The 21,724-nt window shown below is 37.3% G+C and overlaps 2 protein-coding genes across 2 annotated transcripts in view; both read right to left on the bottom strand.

Moving 5' to 3' along the window:
• LOC117992525 (chromatin target of PRMT1 protein-like) overlaps nucleotides 1–21,724 on the bottom strand; it is a 106,014-nt gene that overhangs the window by 1,732 nt on the left and 82,558 nt on the right. The window lies entirely within an intron of this gene.
• Nucleotides 1–21,724, bottom strand: part of nab (NGFI-A-binding protein homolog) — a 35,546-nt gene that overhangs the window by 2,783 nt on the left and 11,039 nt on the right. Inside the window, exons 2-5 of the mRNA XM_034980252.2 lie at nucleotides 3,705–3,806; nucleotides 988–1,742; nucleotides 637–764; nucleotides 124–196 (exon numbers count right to left, since the gene is read on the bottom strand). Coding sequence (XP_034836143.1) covers nucleotides 124–196; nucleotides 637–764; nucleotides 988–1,742; nucleotides 3,705–3,806 — 1,058 coding nt within the window. The remainder of the gene's footprint in view (nucleotides 1–123; nucleotides 197–636; nucleotides 765–987; nucleotides 1,743–3,704; nucleotides 3,807–21,724) is intronic.

Below are 21,724 nucleotides of genomic sequence, written 5' to 3'. Positions count from 1 at the left end.
TATTGCATTTATGTCCTCAAGAACCTTTAGTAGTAAGTTATCTACAAGCAGTGTTAGATTAGTTAGGTCTCTAGTTAGCTTTGCTAGGTGTTATTAGGTAAGGTCTATTTCAGTGCTGACGACCTGCCGCGGTCGTTTACTGGGCGTCTCGTCCTCGTCCCGATCTCTTTCTTCACTTGCTGCAGATGGAGGTAATCTGAAAAAAGTGTTTTTAATGTGTAAATATAAAGCATACAACAAAAGTATTCAAATAAGACCCCTCTATAAATTATGCATTTAAATTATCAGATGTTGGTAAACGTAGTATCTGCCACCTCCTTCCTCCTTGTCCTTGATTTCTTGTTTTGTGATGATGATGATGGTTCGATTATAAAGCATAGAAAATCATGATTTTTCACAAATTTTTCGCTTCCTCATTTCTTGAATTATTCTTGCCACAACAATTTATTATCAAAAGCAAAAAAGCAGGGTATATAAGTAGATATTATCGTGAATCACGTTATCTACTTGACTATGAGCTAGACACGTTATTTCATTCAAACTTTTATCATAGTCAGAACTTAGAAAACATTTCTAATGAGCCTGAGATGCAGTCGTTTTTTTACACCTTTTAAAGTTGTACAAACATCTTCTTACCCATGCTTGGAGTAGTGTAAGCCAGCTCGTCTTACAAGTTGTCTGGCCAGCGGGAACAGTTCGTCTCGACGGGTGAGCAGCGCGGGCACACAGCGGCACATCTGAGCTGCTGCCTCGTTCACCATCACCTGGTGGATCACAACCATAAGCACTTCAAAGTTCAACTATTCAAGATCGTCTCTAATAGTTTCTAATCCTTTAGTTATTATTCGCATAATACATATTACTACTGGTTAAGTTCAAAAAAGGTATTAATTTTGGAAATCCAAACTAATATGGCAATGGAATGAAAAATTGGAACGGGCATTGCAGATTTATTTATCAAGTCTGAATTAACAAAGATTTACAAACCTCATGTAACGTTAATGGCTTCTCCGGTTTCCGTTTACAATCAAACCGTCCATATATCGCCGCGTACTTCCTGATCTCCTCCATCCTTCTCGGATCCGTCTCCGGCATCATCATCACCAACTCCAAGTCCTTACACATCTTCTTTTTCGTATTCTGAGGCTTTGGTTCTAGCTGGGGTAAGTGCTTACTTAACTTCTCCGCTGCAGCTGCCAACTTCTGTACATGGATATCTAGTAAGACTGGTGTTAAATGGACTGGAGATGTGACTGAGCTAGGACTAGATCCTGACGAAGCAGGAGGGCAAGCGCTTTGTGGGGAAAATGATCTTGAAGTAGTTGTTACTGGAGCTGTGGGTGCTGGGGATACAGGAAGGACTATTTTAGTAAACGTGCTCTGACTATGTACAGGACTTGCGTTAGGAGCTGAGGTATTCGAACTGCAGGAATTCTCTGGAGCTCCAGGAGATGGACTATACATTGGCCTGTTATTATCTGGTGAGGCTACTGTTCTTGGTAAAGTGGGTATATTGGGTGGGATACTTAATAATCTTTGGTTACAAGGCAGAAAGGGGTTTTCTGTTGGACATAGGTTTGGGACGATAGGGATTTGGAATAGAGCAGGGTTGTTCACCCATTCTTGAAGGGCTTTTTGCAGTCGTCTCACGTGGAGAGGTTTGGATGCCATGCCTACTAATGCCATTATTTCTAGGAATTCTTCTTCGCCAGCGTCGCAGAGCTGTTGGACGTCGTCGCCTCCTGAAAGTGACAAAGTATGATTCAAAGCAAAATATTTAGAATAATTTTTTAAAATCAATCAGTATTTCTACAATCGATCGAAACTCAGCAGATGGTTTCTTCGTCAAAATTTGATCGAGACTACAATTTGCAGTAGGGACTCAAGGTAGGTTATGGCAGCGAGTCACAGGGTGCCGCTGGATTCAGGCGGTGGCGCAAGACCGTGGCGTGAAGAAGTCTCTACAAGAGACCTATGTCCAGTGGTGGACGTCCATCGGTTGATGATAAAGATGACGATTGCAAAATTAGCATTGCGACTAAAAAAACTACACAAAACATTATAATGCAACCAGATACGAGTAAGTAGAAAGGCAAGTTCATTCCGCTAGCATTGTTCGAGGCAAAACGTGAGATAATCGAAAAAAAGTCCAGCTCACACTTTTAATTTAGGCGAATATGCAAATTACTTACGTGACCATTTTGCGAAGGGGCTACGAGAATTAAAAAAAAACAAAGCAGCCAAAGGAACGGTCGAACCCTTCCTAACCTTCCTCCTTCCTTAGAGAGGGTAATTGCGAACAATAAAAAGTATAAAAATAGTTAAAAAAAAACCGGTCAAGTGCGAGTCGAACTCGCAAACGAAGGGTTCCGTACCATGGTGCAATGTTATGTACTTTGTAATTTTTTATAGTTTATATCGAGGCCATGTTAAAATTTTTATCATTTGTTGTTATAGTGGCAATCGAAATACCTACACATTCTAATTCTCTATACTATACCTACTTGTTACGGTTCACGAGGTACAGCTCACTGACACAGACTGACTGAGGCACTGTCACTGACTGAGGACAGACAGACATACCGACGGACAGTGTGGAGGCTTAGTAATAGGGTCCCGTTGACACCTTTCGGGTATGGAACCCTGAGAAGTATAAAAGTAGGAAAAAAAAAAATTTTGCATCGCTCGGGATGTCTGCTCTTTTTTCGCTTATGGAAATTTGTTTTTTCTCTCGCGTTTTTGGACCCTGAGAACGAGTCTACGAGACGCGTTTTTTCTTAGTTCGCCTTTCAGTGATGATGCTGTTTTTTATTTCATGTAGAATATGCGGGCTATGTGGATTTAAATGATTAATTAATTAAGTATTAAGCATAGAAATCCGGATCGAGGAAATTTGTTGAAGAACAAAAGTGACTGACTGACTCAAAGGATTAGCAAGCTGAATTGGCTGTGACCAGCCTACTGATTCGCTAACCACTGAATCTGAATGAATAGCCACCAAGCTTATTTGACATTTGTTTTTATCTATGGGAGGTTTTCTACGAAAAACTATTTTAATATTTTAATATAAAATAGAAAGCCTTAAAAAGAAGTTATTCGAATATTAATTTAATTAAAAACATTTTTTATAGTGTTGACGAATATTTAAGATGACATTTTTTCCTTTAGTGTGTATTTGGTTACCTTTTGACATATTTTGTATTAAGTACTATCTTGTTTTTTTATTCTTTTGTGACTAAGTATTAAATTTGGCAAATTTTATCAAAACTATGTACACGTTTGTTAGGAATATCATATTGCATGCTAATAGGCAGAATTTGGCTGTACCTTTTTGTTTTGTAACATCTCCACTGTTTACCCAGATTCGCAATAAAGAAATTTGAATTTGAATATCACTCAATAAAGCAGCAATGTAGAACCAACCAATGTCAAATGAGCTCGGTGGTTATCATTCAGTGTTAGACACTGAGTTAGCGAATCACCGCAGGTCATATCTGTCGCAGAACCGACGACGGCCGATGGGGCAGATGTGTTCTGGAGTGGCGACCATGTGCTAGTAAGCGTAGGCAGAAAGAAACGAGGCTGAAACGACGACCTAACGACCTGGCGGGAAACGGGTGAAAGAGGAAGGCAGAGGATCGTGTTTGGTGGCGCGCTCGCCTATGTCCAGCAGTGGACACATCGAACCTGTGACCCTAACTTACCCATTTCTAACAAGGTGTCGTAGTACGCGAGTAGGCTGGCTCGTTGCATCACCCGGTACAGCTGGAGCTCTGCTTCGTTCGCGGGGGCTGACGTCACCACCACTGGAAAAGATAATAGACACTTTTTATTTATTTTTCCATAAATAAAAATAGTAGATTATACAACAAGGGCATACAACAAGCCATTTTATCCGAGACGTTTATCTACCCGAGCCGAAGGCGAGGGCAGATATTTAAATCGAGGATAAAATGGGTTTTATGACCTAGTTGTAGTTAGGTAGGTATACACTCTGCTTTTCACTTCAATTGCGAGGAATTGAAACACTGATACGCGACCGCGACCTGTGGACGAGCTCACTGTCATACTTCACCTCTTTTGGTCATTGACATGCTCTACCCATACATTGTAAAATCAGCCACTGTGCAGGTATAAGGTCAGAGGTATTTTAACGAGACGACAAATATATAGATCGACTAGCTTATGCTCACGACTTCGTCCGCGTGGACTACACAAATTTCAAACCTGTGTTTCACCCCCTTAGGGGTTGAATTTTCAAAAATCCTTTCTTAGCGGATGCCTACGTCATAATAGCTATCTGCATGCAAAATTTCAGCCTGATCCGTCCAGTAGTTTGAGCTGTGCGTTGATAGATCAGTCAGTCAGTCAGTCAGTCAGTCAGTCATTCAGTCAGTCAGTCACCTTTTCCTTTTATATATTTAGATATATAAGTTCGAGGTCAGAGATCCTTTGGCGTGTCACCAACCGATGCTTACATGATTAAAGTTACGAGCATGAGATTTCCGATCGTTGCTTTGAAAAATAATGAATACCTACTACAGTACGACAAGGCTCTCTTGGCACTTGAATGACATTGACAGGGGGGCGCTGTTGGAGAATAAAGGCTTAGAATATTCAAACAAGAACAAAGGAGACACTTGAAGGCAACGTTAGTTCCGATTTTCGCCACGCGCCAAGATAGGCTTGTCGCACTGTAGTTACCTACCCACTAATTTCTGACCACCACTTATTTAGGAACCTGTTCGCCATGTCCGTGCTCATAATTTAAAAATTCATAAGTAGATAGTAATCAATTCTAAAACGGATATAGCTTAATACTTTCCAAATCGATCGACAATCCTAACATTATAATAACCAGACGAAGTGCGTGCCAAAAGTAATTTCGTCCCTAAATCGCGTGCGGAGACGCCGCACAAAAAACTACCCCTTTTTAATAACAACCCCAGCCATTACCAAAAGAATCGCTTCAACCGTTACCGGGACGAAAAAACAGAATGAATAAAATTTTACATAAAGGCCTCTTTTGTTAAGCAAACGGGTTGGATATAATCTATGGTACATTTATAACCCGCCAATGTGCTGTTTGCGCGGGAAAAATATCGATCGTTAGTTGCTAGAGGTAAAAAAAATGTTGCCACCCTTAATGCGCTTGGCGTGCACTATTGGTTTTTGTATTGAAAAAAATATATGGGGTGGGTCAAGTCTCCACCCCAGGCAGGTAAAAAATGCAACAAAAAATTTAACAAAAGTTTTTGGCTTATGTTTGTTGTATTTAGTAGTTATGTGACTTGATGAGTAGTTTTTATTTTAGGTAGGTATTATTTTGTGTAATGGTTTTTTTGGATAGGTGTTAAAAATCGATTTCACATAATTTATATTGTTACCTATTTGTGACTAGGTAAATAGGTAGATAAGTTCGCGTTACGTTAGATAGAGTTTAAAATTTGATGTACCTAGATATGCAACATTTTTTCTGTAATAAGACTTCGTTATGATAAAAAGCTTTGTATTTTGTGTTTCAATAAAAATTAAATAGGTAGTTATGTACCTACTGTACCGAAATTCATAGAACTTTTAGATTAATATTCGATACAACATACTTATAATAAAAATGCTAAGCATGCTAGGGTTTAAATAAACTACAAAAAACGAATAGCAATGTTATCTAAATTAAACAAAAGTCAAGTTCTTGTATATTGTCGATTAAAATATCGATTTATTTCAACTTATAAATATTTGATCAAAATAATACGCAAACAATCTAAACAGATTCTCATCTCATACTTTTCCGTAGACTACAAAAAACAAGCAACAATCATATTATTCCCAAGTATCTTTCCATTAAAAAAAGTAATTGTTCATAACTTTTTTCTAATGAAACTCATTTTGCCAACACTTTCTCAGGCGCAAAAAAAGTGAACCGTACGTAGGTACAGTGTCCAAAAAATGAATTTGCATAATCTTTTTGGGCATAAAAAATCGCCACTATGCGCGCTTAGCGTATGCAAATTAGGTTCCAAGCGAATATTGAAAGGGTTAGCTGCGACCACATGTCTCGTCTTTTGTTTTTTTTTTACTTTTTCGCTTTTTTTAAATAATCTTAAAATTGGTCACGTAACACGTTGCATAGAATGATAATTTAAATTATAACTATCGTTAATTTTATTCAAGTCTCACGGTATCGTTGTAGTTCGTACAACGTACCTACCTAGTATTTTTTAATCTGTTTTGTCTTGAGAATTTCAGACTGAATTAATATGCAATTCTTTTGGGTTACATGCATGTTTTTTGCGCTAACATTTTATTGTGTCGCTGATTTTGTATTGTCTTTTTTTTCGTCCCAGCATTATTGTCTATAGAAATCGTCACCATGTTTGAATTTTCCTTTTTTGCAAACTTACTTTTCACGTAGAGACAAAAATGAAGGGATCTATTAATTGAGTTGTAGCTCTTCAACTATCAAATCTATTTTTTTATTTGATGACTAGACTGCGATGTCACCTATAGTTCACGACAGGTTGACCTGTCATGGGGTGCCCTGCGTTAACCCGGTGCGGGATAGCGCGGGTGACATGCGGGTATGCGAGGCATTCCCCTGTCTCATAACTACTACAAGTTCTGTTCGGTGGTTCGGTGGACAGTGGAGTGCCCGGGATCGAACCCCCAACCTCTGACTAGAAGGCGGACGTCCTAACCACTAGGCTATCACAGCTTATACTTATATTAGGTACATGAATATTTAAAGCTTTTACAGAAGGTAATATTTCTTTTTCCAATTATCTTACTTATGCAGTGTTGCTAACAAAAAGTCGTCACATTAACTTTTACAAAATTAAAGTTTAAAAAACAATTATTTACATTGGATGGATTAAAACAATTAAAAATTACGTTTAAGGTAAAATTGACTCACAAATGCGTGTAATAAATTAAAACGCATTATGGTTCTTCATTGCATCACGTAAGTAAATGCTCAACAGCTGTTCAATGGTTTTTTATGATTGGCCGGTTCGCACTTGACTGCGATCTCAGCTGATGGCAAGTGATCATGCGGTAAATACCTTCATAGGTATTGGCATTAAGGCATTCTATAAATTCAATCCAACCATCAAAAAGTAATGGAGAGAGAGCCAGCGCGTGCCAGACCTTCCTTATTTTATAAAAGCTGAAAGTTTATCTGCGTATTGTCCCCAACACTGGGAGGAACGTTTGTTTGGATGTTTTTTTTGGATCTGGGTGACTGGAAAATAACAGGTAATAAAGGTGAAAAAAATCTTATGTCAGTAGGTACCTACCTATAAAATCTATTTTTTTTATATTTTCTTTGGAATAGTATTAGAAATCACATCATGCATTGCCAGACACTTAGGCTGAGATCTATACACCGCACTTTGACTTAAAACGAGACAGATTTATGTGAGAGATATAGCTCTGTCTCGTTTTAATTCTGTCTTAAGTCTAAGCTAAGTCAGAGTGCGCTCTCACTCACAAAGGTCTCACTTAGTGTCGTGGCAACCCCCTGCGTCTGACACCCTTAAACTAGGTGTCAGGCAGGGGATGCCATAAAAATAAACATTATGGATAAAATGGCTTGTTTTATGCCCTTGTTCTACAATCTACTATTTTCACCTTCCAGCAAGATGGACAGCAATATGTACATACTAGCAGTTGCCCGCGACTTTGTCCGCGTAAAATTTCTGGTTTCTCATGAGATCTGAAATTTTCCCGCTGCAAAAGGCCTCACTTACCTACTCACTCAGTCTCACCTAAGGCACGGAACCCAGAATACCTAAATGCTAATTTTAATATCTCTAACTTCAAAAACATAGGATTTTCATATAACTTTTCAACCTCCATTCCACCCCCTTAGGGGGAGAATTTAGTTTCTTTCTTATCTGATACCTACCCCCTAGAAAGAACCTACGTTTCAAATATAAAGAGGGTGACGGGAAAAGGCTGGATGAGGATGACTGAGGACTGGTTGTGGTGGCACTCTGAGAATGGCCAAGACAATGTGGACGTCTGCAAAATATAAATATGCTTGATAAAATTCAGATGATGATGTAGTTATTAAGACTTTACAATTAAAGCATGTAATTACACGTTTACGTCGGAGATGTTAAACGGTGCTTTATAAAATAGGGTAGGCGGCCAGGTGCATCCCATTAATTGGCCGACACAATATTATTTAGTTACTTAATTATTTTAACCACAAGTTTAGCTACGTACTGTTAGAATGAAAACCCCCTCGATATACTTTAACTAATTTCAATCACTGTTTCTTATTTAATTAATTTACAAATCAGTACGACGCACTATTCCTCGTCTAAGCATCACCATAGAGTCTAGAGTCTACCCGAAACAATGGACTCTCGGAGAATGTCAGAGGGTGCTAGGTCGTGTGTTGACTATCAACAATTCATCTAACACACTATCAACAATCCACCTAACAGTACCTACCTACCTATTGGATTGAACCAAGAAAATATTTTGATCATCATCACTATCTAGTATCTACCTATGACGTCGGCTTAGTTTGGGGTTCGATCTCGGGTGCACAACTAACTTTTTGGAGCTAGGTATAGTACGTGACAGGTCGAGATGGCAATCGGGGAGGGAACGCCCGGCACACCCGCACAGCCCCAGCGCTAAGCCGGTGCGGGCGAGCGCGGGGCGTCCCCCCGCCTCATACCCCGATTGCCATCTCGATCTGTCGCGGACGATACCTATGTGCGTTTTAGGCCTAGCACTTAGGTACTTACTTTAACGGTCAAGAAAAACATCGCGAGAAAACTTGCATGCCTGAGTCTCCATAATGTTCTCAAAGTTGATTGAAGTCTGCAAATCCGCACTTGGCTAGTGTGGTAGACTATGGCACCATTCTCATTCTGTGAGGTCCATGCTCAGTACTGAGCAACCGATGGGTTGTTGATGATTCAAATACAGGAAGAAGAATAAAGAAGAAGTGAATAGGCATCTTCTATCGCGCTCCAGCTTAGGCTGCATCATTTCCTACTACTGTTTGGCATGATTGCAGTCAAGCACAAGTTTAGTTTAAAAAAGGAACCTGGCTAAGGAGAAATAAAACCCGAAACAGGATACAAATTATAATTCCACAGACCATACTATATAATTAGCTATCTAGTTACCACAGTGACAAAACACGCGCATAATAAAGCTAATCGTGCGAAAGTACGCCTAATCCATACCAATCCAAAGAAATACGACAGTAATTAGCGCCAACCACGCCACGTCTTTTGAAAAAAGAACGTGCACCCCTCGTGTTGTCTATGCCCAATTTGAATAAAGGAACAAACCTACAGATAATACTTACAATCATTCCTCTATAAACAAAAACATGGCATTGTCGCTCGGAATTTGAATAAGTTCGACAGCCGCCGTTCCCAGAGTAAAAAAGCTCGAAAAAGGCGCTAATGACACTGTACCATAGACAACAAAGATGCCGGGATGTGTATACGCATCTGATTAGGTATTTTTTCGCACTTGCAATGTGATTGATATGCGCACTGGTGTCTTTGTATGAATATTAAATAGTTTGAATGTCGCTAACGACTTTTTTACTTAAGCCCCCAGCTTCCGTGCGAAATTCGTGTCTTGGATGTAACTTAAAGAATTAACTTTTTTCTTAGTAGGTCATAGGGTTAATTGTTAAATTCAAAACTTAACGATTTTAAATTTAAATGTCTAGTGAGACATTAGTACCATCACATTACCAACTTAAGAGAGCGCGCGCACTGCGGTGCGGCGAGTTGCCGTGCGTTTCAAAATCCGTAAATTTGAAATTAAATCTATTAAAATCCGGTGCGGAATTAATTCCGGAGTGCGCGCGCTTCTAGTCGTATGTACGAGTAGTTGAATACCTAGTTCACAGATTTTGCAAAATAAAGTAGGGAAATAATTTACCGTGTTGCTCGCTAGATCTAACTTCTTTTCTTTTTCCACTTGGACCTATAGGTACTCGTATATAAGGTCCTTTTGGTCCGGGAGTTTTATACCTATTACGGTTCACGAGATAAGCCCGCTGACAGACAGACGGACGGATGGACGGACGGACAGCGGAGGCTTAGTAATAGGGTACGGAACTCTAAAAAACATAATTACAACATGATGACTAATCTTATCCGATTCGAGATAAAAAGCGTATAAAAACTAAAACACATGTCCAGTCCATCGCACAGAATCATACGAAGAGCGTTCTAATTTCTTTATTATATTTGATTAACCCTTCAAAGTTGCGGCGTAATTTAGAAACAGATGCATCCCTGATTAATTACTAGAAAAAGTGTTCGGCACCTGCCTGATCACTTTCCTTTGCATCGGGATTTTTTTTAAAAAAAAGATACATACCATAGATTACAGACAGTGTTTTAGTTTTGTCGAAAACTTGTTTCGCACGGGAGTTTTTTTTAAATAGTACCTACTTATTAACTACAAGTACTACAACTACTACTACGTACACGGGAGTACATACCTACTTTTAAGTTTTTTTTAATAGGTATATATGATTTTTCCAGGGAAAAACACTGTTCTAAAAAATATTCATAAACCTATTTATAAAAATGGGAGGAAAAAACTTGATGTCGGAAATATAAAAAACTAAAGTATTGTTCGGAAACTTTTTTATGGTTTTCAATTTTCTGACAGCAAAAATACTTAATTTAAAAGAATCGTTGAGAAAAATGGAATATTTTTGACTTGAAATATTTATTTTTTGAATTTAACTATCGTCCGACAATACTTTCTCAATCTTCTACAATTTTCACAAAAGTTTTTGGTTATAGTTTACCGTCGTACACAACGCCGTAATTTTTAAAGCTGAAGCACTGTGTGTAAATCGACAAGTCATTGTCTTTTGGTGGCAAAAAACACGACGGAAGCCGGGATCTATTTGGGGTTGCTTTAATCTACTTTTTATTAGTTACTAGCTGATGCCCGCGACTTCGTCCACGTGGAATTAGGTTTTTCAAAAATTCCGTAGGAACTCTTTGATTTTCCGGTATAAAAAGTAGCCTATTTCCTTCCCCGAGATGTAAGCGAACTCTGTACCAAATTTCATCGAAATCGGTTAAACTGTTGGGCCGTGAAAAGCTAGCAGACAGACAGTCAGACAGACAGACAGACAGACAGACACACTTTCGCATTTATAATATTAAGTATGGATATTTAAGCATAGACCTATAATGTTCCTATAATACTTATTTAAGTTTATTATTCAGTTTGTCTATAAAGTAATAATAAAGATATTTTTTTTATAAACTTATGAAAAAAAAAAACAATAAATCTACTTGTATGATTTTATCAAACAAAGTCGAAATCAGTGGTTATTTTTTTTATTGGCGTATTTTTGATAACAAAGTCCACCATATTAAATTTAATATGACATCGTAAGAGCCTAAATTAGGTAAGTAGTCGGATTCGGATAAAAACGCCACATTTTTAAAAATGAAAAAAAAACGCATCAAACTACTTAGTATTAGCAACAGATGCAAAATAGAGCCGTTACAAAACCTAATCAACAAATTGACCGCTAAGATATAAAGGGTAGGCTTGGCAAAAACCCGACCGACCCATATTGGCGTTGGTACTTGTTCCAGTTCACTCCCAGCTCTAGGGTTGCCTCGCGTCGCTAATATTTTATTGATATTTTTTTATCAATCCCCAGAGTGCCTCGAAAAAAATTAAACCAAATGTCAAAATAATGTATATGCGGAAAGATTGGCTCACGATTATACTTCACTCTATGCATTATTATTTGCGCATGGTTTCTATTTCGTAACAATGTACCTACCTAATCGATGAAAGTGCTAACTTGGATGGGAGTTTCAATAGCCTTTAACCACACACTAATCTGTTTATAAGCGACATCGTATCGCCTTATTCAAATTTGTAGTAGATTTTTCCATTTTGGGATACAGTTTTCCACTGAAAACTTACATGCAAAATTTTAAATTTCTACACCCAGCAGGTTTTTTTGTCATCATAAGGAATGTATTTAACAAGTCTGCTTTGTGAAACAAATAAAATCCACGAAGGTTTGAGCTGCATGTTCATAATATATATCAATCAGGCAGACTTTCAGTATAGATAAGACCAGATACATAATTATTTATTGTGACATGTGACAGCCCTATTACTAAATCTCTTCGGAGCCAAGCCTGTCGAGTGTGGATAAAAAAGTGTGTTTTTGTTGAAGCCGACCCCTGGGTATAATCTAATAGGTCAGTGTTATAGCTTATACTATTTAAGTAAGTACATATATCAAAACCGGATACTTCGACCACAGGAAACGAAAATCGAGTTTTTGGTAACTTTTTTTAGACAATTTGCATGTTTAGTATTTACTTTCAATACGATTAGCAGCCATTTCCTTATTATTTTTATTTCAGCAACATTCTTTGTTCCATATAAAAAGATTTTTTGAACCAGCACTGCTCCACAACGCAACCAAATTTTAGTAAGTTTTTACATAATTTGCGTGTGTAAGGCTAGCATTTACTTTCTACATGAGCATCAGCTATTTTTCTCATCGTTTTTATTTTTGCATGTACTTTGGAAGGGCATAGCTCAAAAACGCAACCGAATCGTGATCAGTCCTTATACGGTTTGCATGAACACAACTAGTACTTACTTTCTATACAGTCACCAGCCATATCCATATTCATATCATGTAATTTTTGGTAACGATCAGTCGTGTTTCAGGCGCCATAAATACTTATGACAACCACTCAGCGCCGGCAGAGTGGCTATTTAGCTTCAGAGAGTAGCTCTCGATCCTTTGAACCCAACAAAATCCATATCGGTGATGGTTACCAAATTTGTTGTGACCTGCCGGACCAATAGTTTCTACTACGTATCTACAAAATTTCATTGTTTGATTAACCGACTACGTTTGTGTTGTGGAGCGCACTACCAATAAACTCCTCTTACGAGGGCTACACTACTTCCCAAATTAAAAGGATAAAAGGAAAAGTTAGATAGAAAAAGGGAAATATTAGTCATCCCACAGTACAGTACGCGGCAGAAAGTAATGTACATCCACCTTTAGAAGGAGATAGCAGATTTGTAGAGCATTGTCTCTGTCTTTGAGACCGATAGAACGTCATATAGGTATGAGTGAACGCAACGCTCTACAAAGCTGAAATGTCATTCTAATGGCCGATGTAGGGCATGATAAACTATAAAAAATAGTTAACCGCAATAAAAAGTAACTTTAAACTTAGTCTTTTTAGCATAGTTTTTTTGAGATGCGTGCACATGGACTTAAGACATAAAATTCTCTCATTTAAGGCTCGAGCGAGTTTCGAATCAGGTGTCTACGTACATTTAAAGTAAATGCAATTAAAAAGTGTGCACATGTCGGAATGTGTGACATGGAAGGAATTTGCTAAACACTTTTTATTGACTAAATGAATAAATTAAATGATCAGTGGCTAGTAAATACCTGATAGCATATTAGATACATAAATCATTTCATACATGTATCTCATCATCATCATCATCATCACCATTACGGCCGACTATTAAGCACGGGTTGCTCTCAGAATGAAAAGGAAGAACATAGCCTAAACCCTTTTCATTCTGAGAGGAATTACTACGGATTGGCAGACTTTAGACACCTTTATGGAGAATTCTCAGACAAGCAGATCTCAGAGAAGCGCATTTTTTTTAAATGTTTAATTTACCTATAGACTAGCGCTTGGCTGCAATCAGACCTGGTGGCAAGTGATGATGCAGCTTAAGATGGAGCGCGCTTGCCTAGAAGATGCCTATTCACTCTTGTCTTGAAGGTACCCATATTATAATTGGAGGGGAAAACTGATGCTGGAAGGGTGTCCCAAATCTTAGCGGTTGGGATTAAAAATGAGGACGCAAATCGCTTAGTACGTATCCGTGGAATTTCGACTACGTACGGGTGCAGACCTTGGCGATGCCTTGCGGTACGATAGTAGAAAGGTGAAGGAGGAACCAGGTTGAAAAGTGATGATGATGATGATGATTCCTTCACCAAAACGCACATATACCTACCTATTTCTGAAAAGCTAGAGGTGCGTGTCCGGGATTAATCCGGACCCTCCGACAATAGAAAATTCAGACATACCTATGTAGCCTCTGACCTCTGACCAAGATTCAATCTCGCTACCCAGGCGCTCTAACCAAACCAGCACCATCGAGGCTAAAAACATAATTAAAAACCTGTACCCTAAGGCGCCACTTAGAAGTTTAACACATGTTTCCATTATAAACCGTATTCTAATTGATACTCCGGAGCCCCAGGGCTTCGCAGTTAGCACCTCACCTACGCTTTTTTCGATGAAAATTTATAAAAAGTTAAAATTATTTATGCGGGCCCCTGACCACCCCTCGCTGAGGTGAGTTAGGTTGTTACGAGCTAGGGTTGACACATGTTAGTTATTCAGAGTCGAACCTAAAATAGTGTTTTTGAAATTTGACTCATAAAGACTCTTAGATAAGCTAGGAAATTATTTTTTGATATTCACGCAAGGTACAACTTAAAAGTTAATACATATATTATATAAAAGGTATTTTTTGTTCTTTACGTAATACACAGGTTTATACTTAATTTTATTTTGTTTTATTTCACTGCACGTCATTTCAAAAGGTAAACTTACTAGTGAGCTAGTAAAAAGGCGGTGTGTACCGAATGTATAAAGTTGCATGAAAATCATATAGTATTACAGATATCTCACGTTAAAAAATTAATCAATAAATTACTATAGGTACCTAATAACGCACAACTGAGTAGTGGAGCGGTGTGGGAGGGTGACAGTTGTCGCAAGTTGACGTGTCACTGTGCTTTCGCGTCACACCCCCCCGCATCGCTCCACTACCGCAGGAACCTACTCAGTTAGGATTTTTGTGCACTCATTAAAAAAAATTCCCAACGAGTCACACCCAGAGTAACATGTGACTCGTTGGGAATTACAATGGATACAAAAGTTGCAACCAGTAACAGTGTGACTCGATGGGAGAAAAATTTCGATGAGCTCCCAACGAGTAAGACTGTGACACGATTCAGTGTGACTCAGTGTGGGTTCCCAACCCATCTGCGTATTCCATTCGGAATCGTTTGTGATTCATAGTGGCCGTCATACAAAGTGTACGTACGCTTGTGCACTAATTTGCTTCGCATTTAGAATCCGTCAAAATACGAATCAAATGAATGAGTGCACAAATGCCCTTATGCCTTATGCCTGTAATTTCAAAGTAAACTTTAGGATCAGGTGACAACCCTAGCCACCATTAGTCAGCCATCTGTCAGCGAGCGGAAGGGTTGGCCCCACGACAGTTTAGACTAGTGTTTGCTTTGTCCACATACTGTCCAATTAAATAGTTTCATGAAAGTTGGTTTAGTAGGTACATTACTATAAAACTACAATTGGGTACCTATTGGCCTATATCAAAAATAAAATAATTCTCAGCAATTATTAAATAGAGCGTCTTCCTAAATACGTGAAATCCACGTCCTTTGTTAGTTTTATATGTGATAACCATTTTAAATTGTCGATTGAAGTAAATTAAAGCCCGTCAAATTATTGTGACGTCACATGCAAGAGTTTCGAAACTCGCATACTAACGGCGCGTTTTGACGTTTGATAAAAAGTTATTGGAGTGCGCTGGTCTGAAAAGAGCCCACAACAAACTCAGCCGCGTATTCTTTTTATTATCACCAATTCACAAAATCACAAACAGAACTATCAAAGCTGTATGATTGAAATGATTATAGAGAAACCATCACAATAACTGCTTCAATAAAAGTAGACACTTGAACAATAAGCACCTATAACCCCAAAATAATGTTCGCGGTCCAGTCGGACACTTTTTATCTGTCCACATCCTCTCATTTAAACCATTTAAAACATCTTCCCGGATGTTCGAAAAAATCGTAAACTCGCGAGGGGTCATTTATTCCCACACAGCACCTTACAGGGGAAAAACAAACTTATAATTTGAGTACTGGCAACCCTTCCGTGTTTTTTTAAAGTCATATGATAGACTGCAGTCCATAGCCATTCAGCCGACCGGCCTACATTCAACCTCTTCCGTGAGAACATCAAATATGACCATAGAGAAAAAGAGGAGTGTTATAAGGAGGTCTAATAAAAAAGTTTTTGAAATGGGGGCGCGAGTGGACATTTGTCTTCACAAAAAGAGTTATTGCTTGAGGAATGAATAATAAATAGCTCGGTACGATAAAAAGGGAATTATCTTGATTCAAATGGTAAAGGTGGGTGAGGGCCTTTGTTTTTAATTACTTTGATGTGATGGGCTCAGGTTTGTATAGGTAGGTTCTATGGGAATGTAACACACATAAATATAAACACACATTAGTTTGTGTGAATGACGTGTAGTGGATGTTAAGGGTAATTTCAACTGTTTGTTTTAATAATAACACCAGTTGAATCTTTTATCTATTCAGAAATAAAATAGGAAGTACCTATCCACTTTCTAAAACAGCTTTTTAGCAACTGGATTACCATCTCAAGAAAACTACCATCAGGTACCTATCTTATTATTATTAATGGGGCCGATCAGGGTTCAGGACCCAGACCCATCATCATCATCATCAACCGATAGACGTCCACTGCCTGACATACGTCTCTTGTACAGACTACCACACGCCACGTTCTTGCGCCGCCGCCTGAATCCAGCGGCTCCCTGCGACTCGTCTAATATCGACCGTCCACCTAGTGAGAGGTTTTCTAACACTGCGTCTTCCGACGCGAGGTCGACATTCCTGCACCTTGGGACCCCAACGTCTATCGGTTTTACGAACTATGTGCCCTGCCCATTGCCACTTCAACTTCGCAACCCGTTGAGCTATATCGGTTACTCTAGTTCTCCTACGGATCTCTCATTTCTGATTTGATCACGTAGAGAAACTCCAAGCATAGCTCTCTCCATCGCCCGCTGAGTGACTCTGAGTTTTCTTATGAGGCCCATAGTTAGCGACCATGTGTCGGACCCATAGAACATGAGAGTTTGATACAAAGAGAGAAAAAGGTAAAACTCACAGTATCTTAAAGCTATTCATCGTTGTGGTAGCCACCAACCAAACCTCAAACTCAAATACAAAATATAAGTAACTAGATGATGCCCGTGACTTCGTCCGCGTGGATTTGTTTTTGAAATCCCGTGGGAACTCTTCAACTTTCCGGGATAAATGTCCTTCCCCGGGATATAAGCTAACTCTGTACCAAATTTCATCAAAATCGGTTGAACGGTTGGGCCGTGAAAAGCTAGCAGACAGACAGACACACTTTCGCATTTATAATATTTGTAATGGATAGTACATTATTGCAAAGGCCGGGAAATAGGCAATTGCAGGTCGAGTATGAGTTTGAAGGCCAAGCCGTAGGGGAGGACTTCACTAAATACGAGATATTACTTATATTTTGCACCGTTGCGACCTGATTGAAGGACAAACCAACAAACCAACAAACAAACCCACTTTCGCATTTATAATAATAACCTTATTATTCAAAAAGTCGAAAATTATTTCTACAAAATTAAACCTTGATCAAACTACATATTCCCACGTTAGATCATTAGAAGGTTTTTATTATCACAAGATCCCTCGCGGTGCCTCTCCCTCAGCTACAGGTGATGGCGTAAAAACTGTGGGATCCCGAACTTATTTTTTTAAATAAATTACTTAGTACTTTTTTCTTCGTTCTTTATTGTTTTTGATTATGATAAAAATAAACACCAAGGTTTTTTTGAATCAAGTAATTTTGGGGCCTCAATGAAAACAGACTACCTTTGCTCTACCTTATGAAAAAATCCTGAAATGCATAGAAGTACATTTACTAACAGATATAGGAAAAGAAAAAAATGTGTTTTGTAATTCTCAAAATATTCATTAAGTATCTTAATTTTAATATGCCTGCTAAAGTTCATTATTTTTTTTAAAGTTTCTCTAATTTTCTTAAAATTGTATTAGTAGTTTGTAAAAAAGAAAAATCTCTTATCTTTTAAAACACCTATTTATGTATCTATAACGATATACTTAGTCCTGTATCTAGCGCTTGGCCTCAGTAGCACAGAGGAACAGTAGTAATAGATGTCGCAAAACATCTCGTTCAAATCTTTCAACGACCTTTAGCTTAACCTAAAATAATAATCCTCAGCGGAACTCAAAAAGTGGACTGTACAAATAAAAAACAAATTATAGCAATAAAATCAAAATGACGATTGAACTTCGAAGACACATGCTATTTCCGATTCGTCGACTATTAAAATCAGTTAAAACTTTTAAAAAAAGGCCCGCATCCTCACCCGCGGTCCTAGACGACAATTAAAAAGAAATAAAACAAATCTCTATCGCCGTCAATGTCAAAACAGGCGGGAAAGGACCAACTGACGTTTCTTGTTTTTTAAGTCAGGTGGCAAAGGGTTAAGAATTTTGAGTTTAATAATTTTAAAGTTCATTGCGTTGGAGAAAGCGTGACAAACATAGTCTAAACATGTGTTTAGATCGTTAATTAATTATAAGAAATTGAAAGTAACCCTTTTCCTTTAAAGTTTTTTAAATAGGTCTGTTGGGTGCTAAATTTATCACTTTGAAAAATATTACAAAGGATAACAAAAAATTGATTAATAAATAACTTTCACAACGAAAATACGATATAGGTACGTATTATATTATATTCTACGGTGCTTTCAAATTTTCGGACAGCGTAGATTTAAGTAGGAATGAATTGAAATTATTAAGGTCCATTGTTAGGGAAATTCTTTTTCACTGATAACATTTTCCCAGAGATGGTACTGGTACCTTTACTATATATTATGTACATTGTATAGAAACTTTAGAACAAAGTTGCAAAGTAAGGAAAACTTAAGTAACTAGCACGAGTGGTAACTAGTTATGTAATTAAAAATTTAACATTACCTACATATATGAAAAACCTTAGATAAGGGTTTTTAAAACAAACAAAACCTTTTGTATTCCTTACAAAATCAATCAAATTTTCGCATCGCAACCTCACCTGTCAACATTCAAGCAATCTGTCAAAATGATCATCAATATTTACTCTGTACAAAGGTCTTTGACCTCTCACGCTTTACCCCAAACCAATTTCAATTCTAAATTCGAACAGGCAACGCACTTTTTTGTAAAAACTATCGCATTTGTAACAATGGTGTGTATGCTATCTTCCAATAAGTTTAATTGTAACAGAAATTAAACTGTATTATTAGGTTGTTAAAGTTTATTATTTATTAAACGTAGTTATAAAGGTGGTAAATTTTTAAAAGAAATTCTTCAAGCAAAAAATTACTTTCATAGTTTAGAAATAGGGTGCATATTTGATTGTATATTTTAATGTTTTTCTTGGTACATTCGTCCATCAGGAGTAGGAACATCTGCCCAGCAGCTGTTCTACTGAGATTAGATCGACTTGTCCGTTCCTTCAAATCAGCGTGGACGGTGAAGGGTTAATAGTTTTTTCATCGGGCATTTGAATTAGAAATTATTCACTTATTTTTGACCGACACGTCAAAAAGAAGGAACTGGGGGACTAAATATGTTTTACCTACCTACTTACCTAAATTGCTGTGAGAAATAATGCAAGTTGTAGTGAGCCTATGAATTCGAAATTGAATCGAAACCTATAAAAATTACTGTATAGGTACTTAGGTATTTACCTAAGTACATTTTGACACAAAACGATTTTATTTAAGTATTTATTTAAATAAAAAATATTACTTATATGAAGTCGCGGGCTTCAGCTAATTTGTACCTATGTAATGTATATTATAAACTTCCGATTCGGGACCCTAAAAGAAAATTTTAACGCACAAAACCGATTTTCCAAGATATTAACAGTTAAAATGGGGCAAACAGACATAATAATATTCACAGACCTAGTTTTTGCGCTTCACCCACAGAATTCAGAATGCATAATAGAGGTGGTAAAGGTAAAATAAGCGTTAGCATGCCCGCTCGGATGACTTGTGAAACATAAGTGTGCGTTATAGAAGAAACAGACATTTTTGTAAAGCGATAAGTACAATTTAATTTACGTTGATTTAGATGCTTGAGATTTTTTCTTTTTATGTCTGAGTACCAATAAGGTGCTATTGAACTACTTGATTGAACTACTATCTATTCTAGTCTCATCATCATCTCAAACTATCATCGGTCTACTGAGCACGGGTCTTTTCTTAAAATAAGTAGACTTTACGCCATATTGGTCTATGCACGCTGTGATTGCAGGTGCAGATTGGCAGACTTCATATATTTTTTCTAACGTTATGGAGAACTCTCAGGCATGCAAGTTTTAATTTAGTTCGGTTTTTAGTCCGGTTAACCGAACTAATGCAACTTTTTAGTGGCAGTAGTTCGGGTACCTACCTACCACCCTATACCTATGAAGCACCGAACGATTTTACTTACGTGTTCTTTCATAATAATAATTTATATCATACTAAGTAAGTTATGTTTAATAATAAATTATTTTGTGTTGTAATAGTTCAATAGCTAACCTGTCCGCATTTCGTTTGAGTGAAATTTCTGAAAATCTATTTTTAGTGGGGTATTCTAGTGTTTTTAAATTAAGGTTTTATAATCTTGAGAAAACTATTAATTTTAATAAACAAAAATCTTAAGTTTCTAGACCCAGCTTTTTGGTTTTTTGAGATTTACATCGAGCTTTACATTATTGTGCCATTCAGTTTATCATTTTGTAATAATTGGACATTGCTCAAAATTGGTTACTCGCTGTCTCGGCGCTAAAGGTTGCAAGTATCATTTCTATTTATGTGGTTTTCAATTCTATGGTTCCCCCCATAAGCAATGTTGCAGAACATGATCCGAAACATCGAAGCTTTTTATGCATCTACCGATTATCGACTTTAAAATCACTCGAGTTTTTGCAACTGGCAATAAAATGTATGATACGATATGTTGGTACTTGGTAGTACATTAATGAGGTTTTTTAGGTTTTTAATGGCATATAGAGTTGGTATTTGCAGGCTGATTGTTTGCGAAAAAACAGCTAACGGTGTGTTGGACCTATAGAAACTTTTTGTTTTTACTGTTAGTTGCAAACTTCTATCTAACCTACCTATATAGATTAGAAGGAAGAGTGACTGACTGACTCTGATCTATCAACGCACAGAAGTCAGAACTACTTGACGGATCGGGCTGAAATTTGGCAGGCGAACAGTTTTTATAATAGGTATGACGTAGACGTTTGCTAAGAAAGGATTTTTGAAAATTTAATAGAGCAAAATAGGGGCTCGAAACTAGGTAAGTAATTAAGAATAGGGTGACAAAGTTGCGGGCATAAGCTAGCTACATAAGCTATAATATTAGTATGGATATGGATTACTTACCTATCCAAAAGAAAAATCAATTGACCAACAAAATCACAGATATAATTTAAAATAGAACATTGCACTTAGTCACCTAATTGCTTGCAAAAAATACAGTTAAATTCAATAATAAAAACAATTTAGTGATATGATTGACACGGCCTACTTCGAGTGTGTGTTTAAATGTAATTATAATACGTTTATGGTTTAAACCACACAAAAAACGAAACGAACCTTTATAGCAAAAGTAGTACGTATAATACGTATAATATATTATTCACATAAATATTTTTTACACATTTAAAAAGAGACAAAACACGATCAATATTTATTAATTTAAAAAGTTACAATAATAACTTAAATAGCT

The sequence above is a fragment of the Maniola hyperantus genome, chromosome 21 (genome assembly GCF_902806685.2).
Source record: "Maniola hyperantus chromosome 21, iAphHyp1.2, whole genome shotgun sequence".
NCBI classification, from domain to species: Eukaryota; Metazoa; Arthropoda; class Insecta; order Lepidoptera; family Nymphalidae; genus Maniola; species Maniola hyperantus.
Note: the sequence above shows the minus strand (reverse complement) of the source record. Positions and strands in the feature narration are given on the sequence as shown.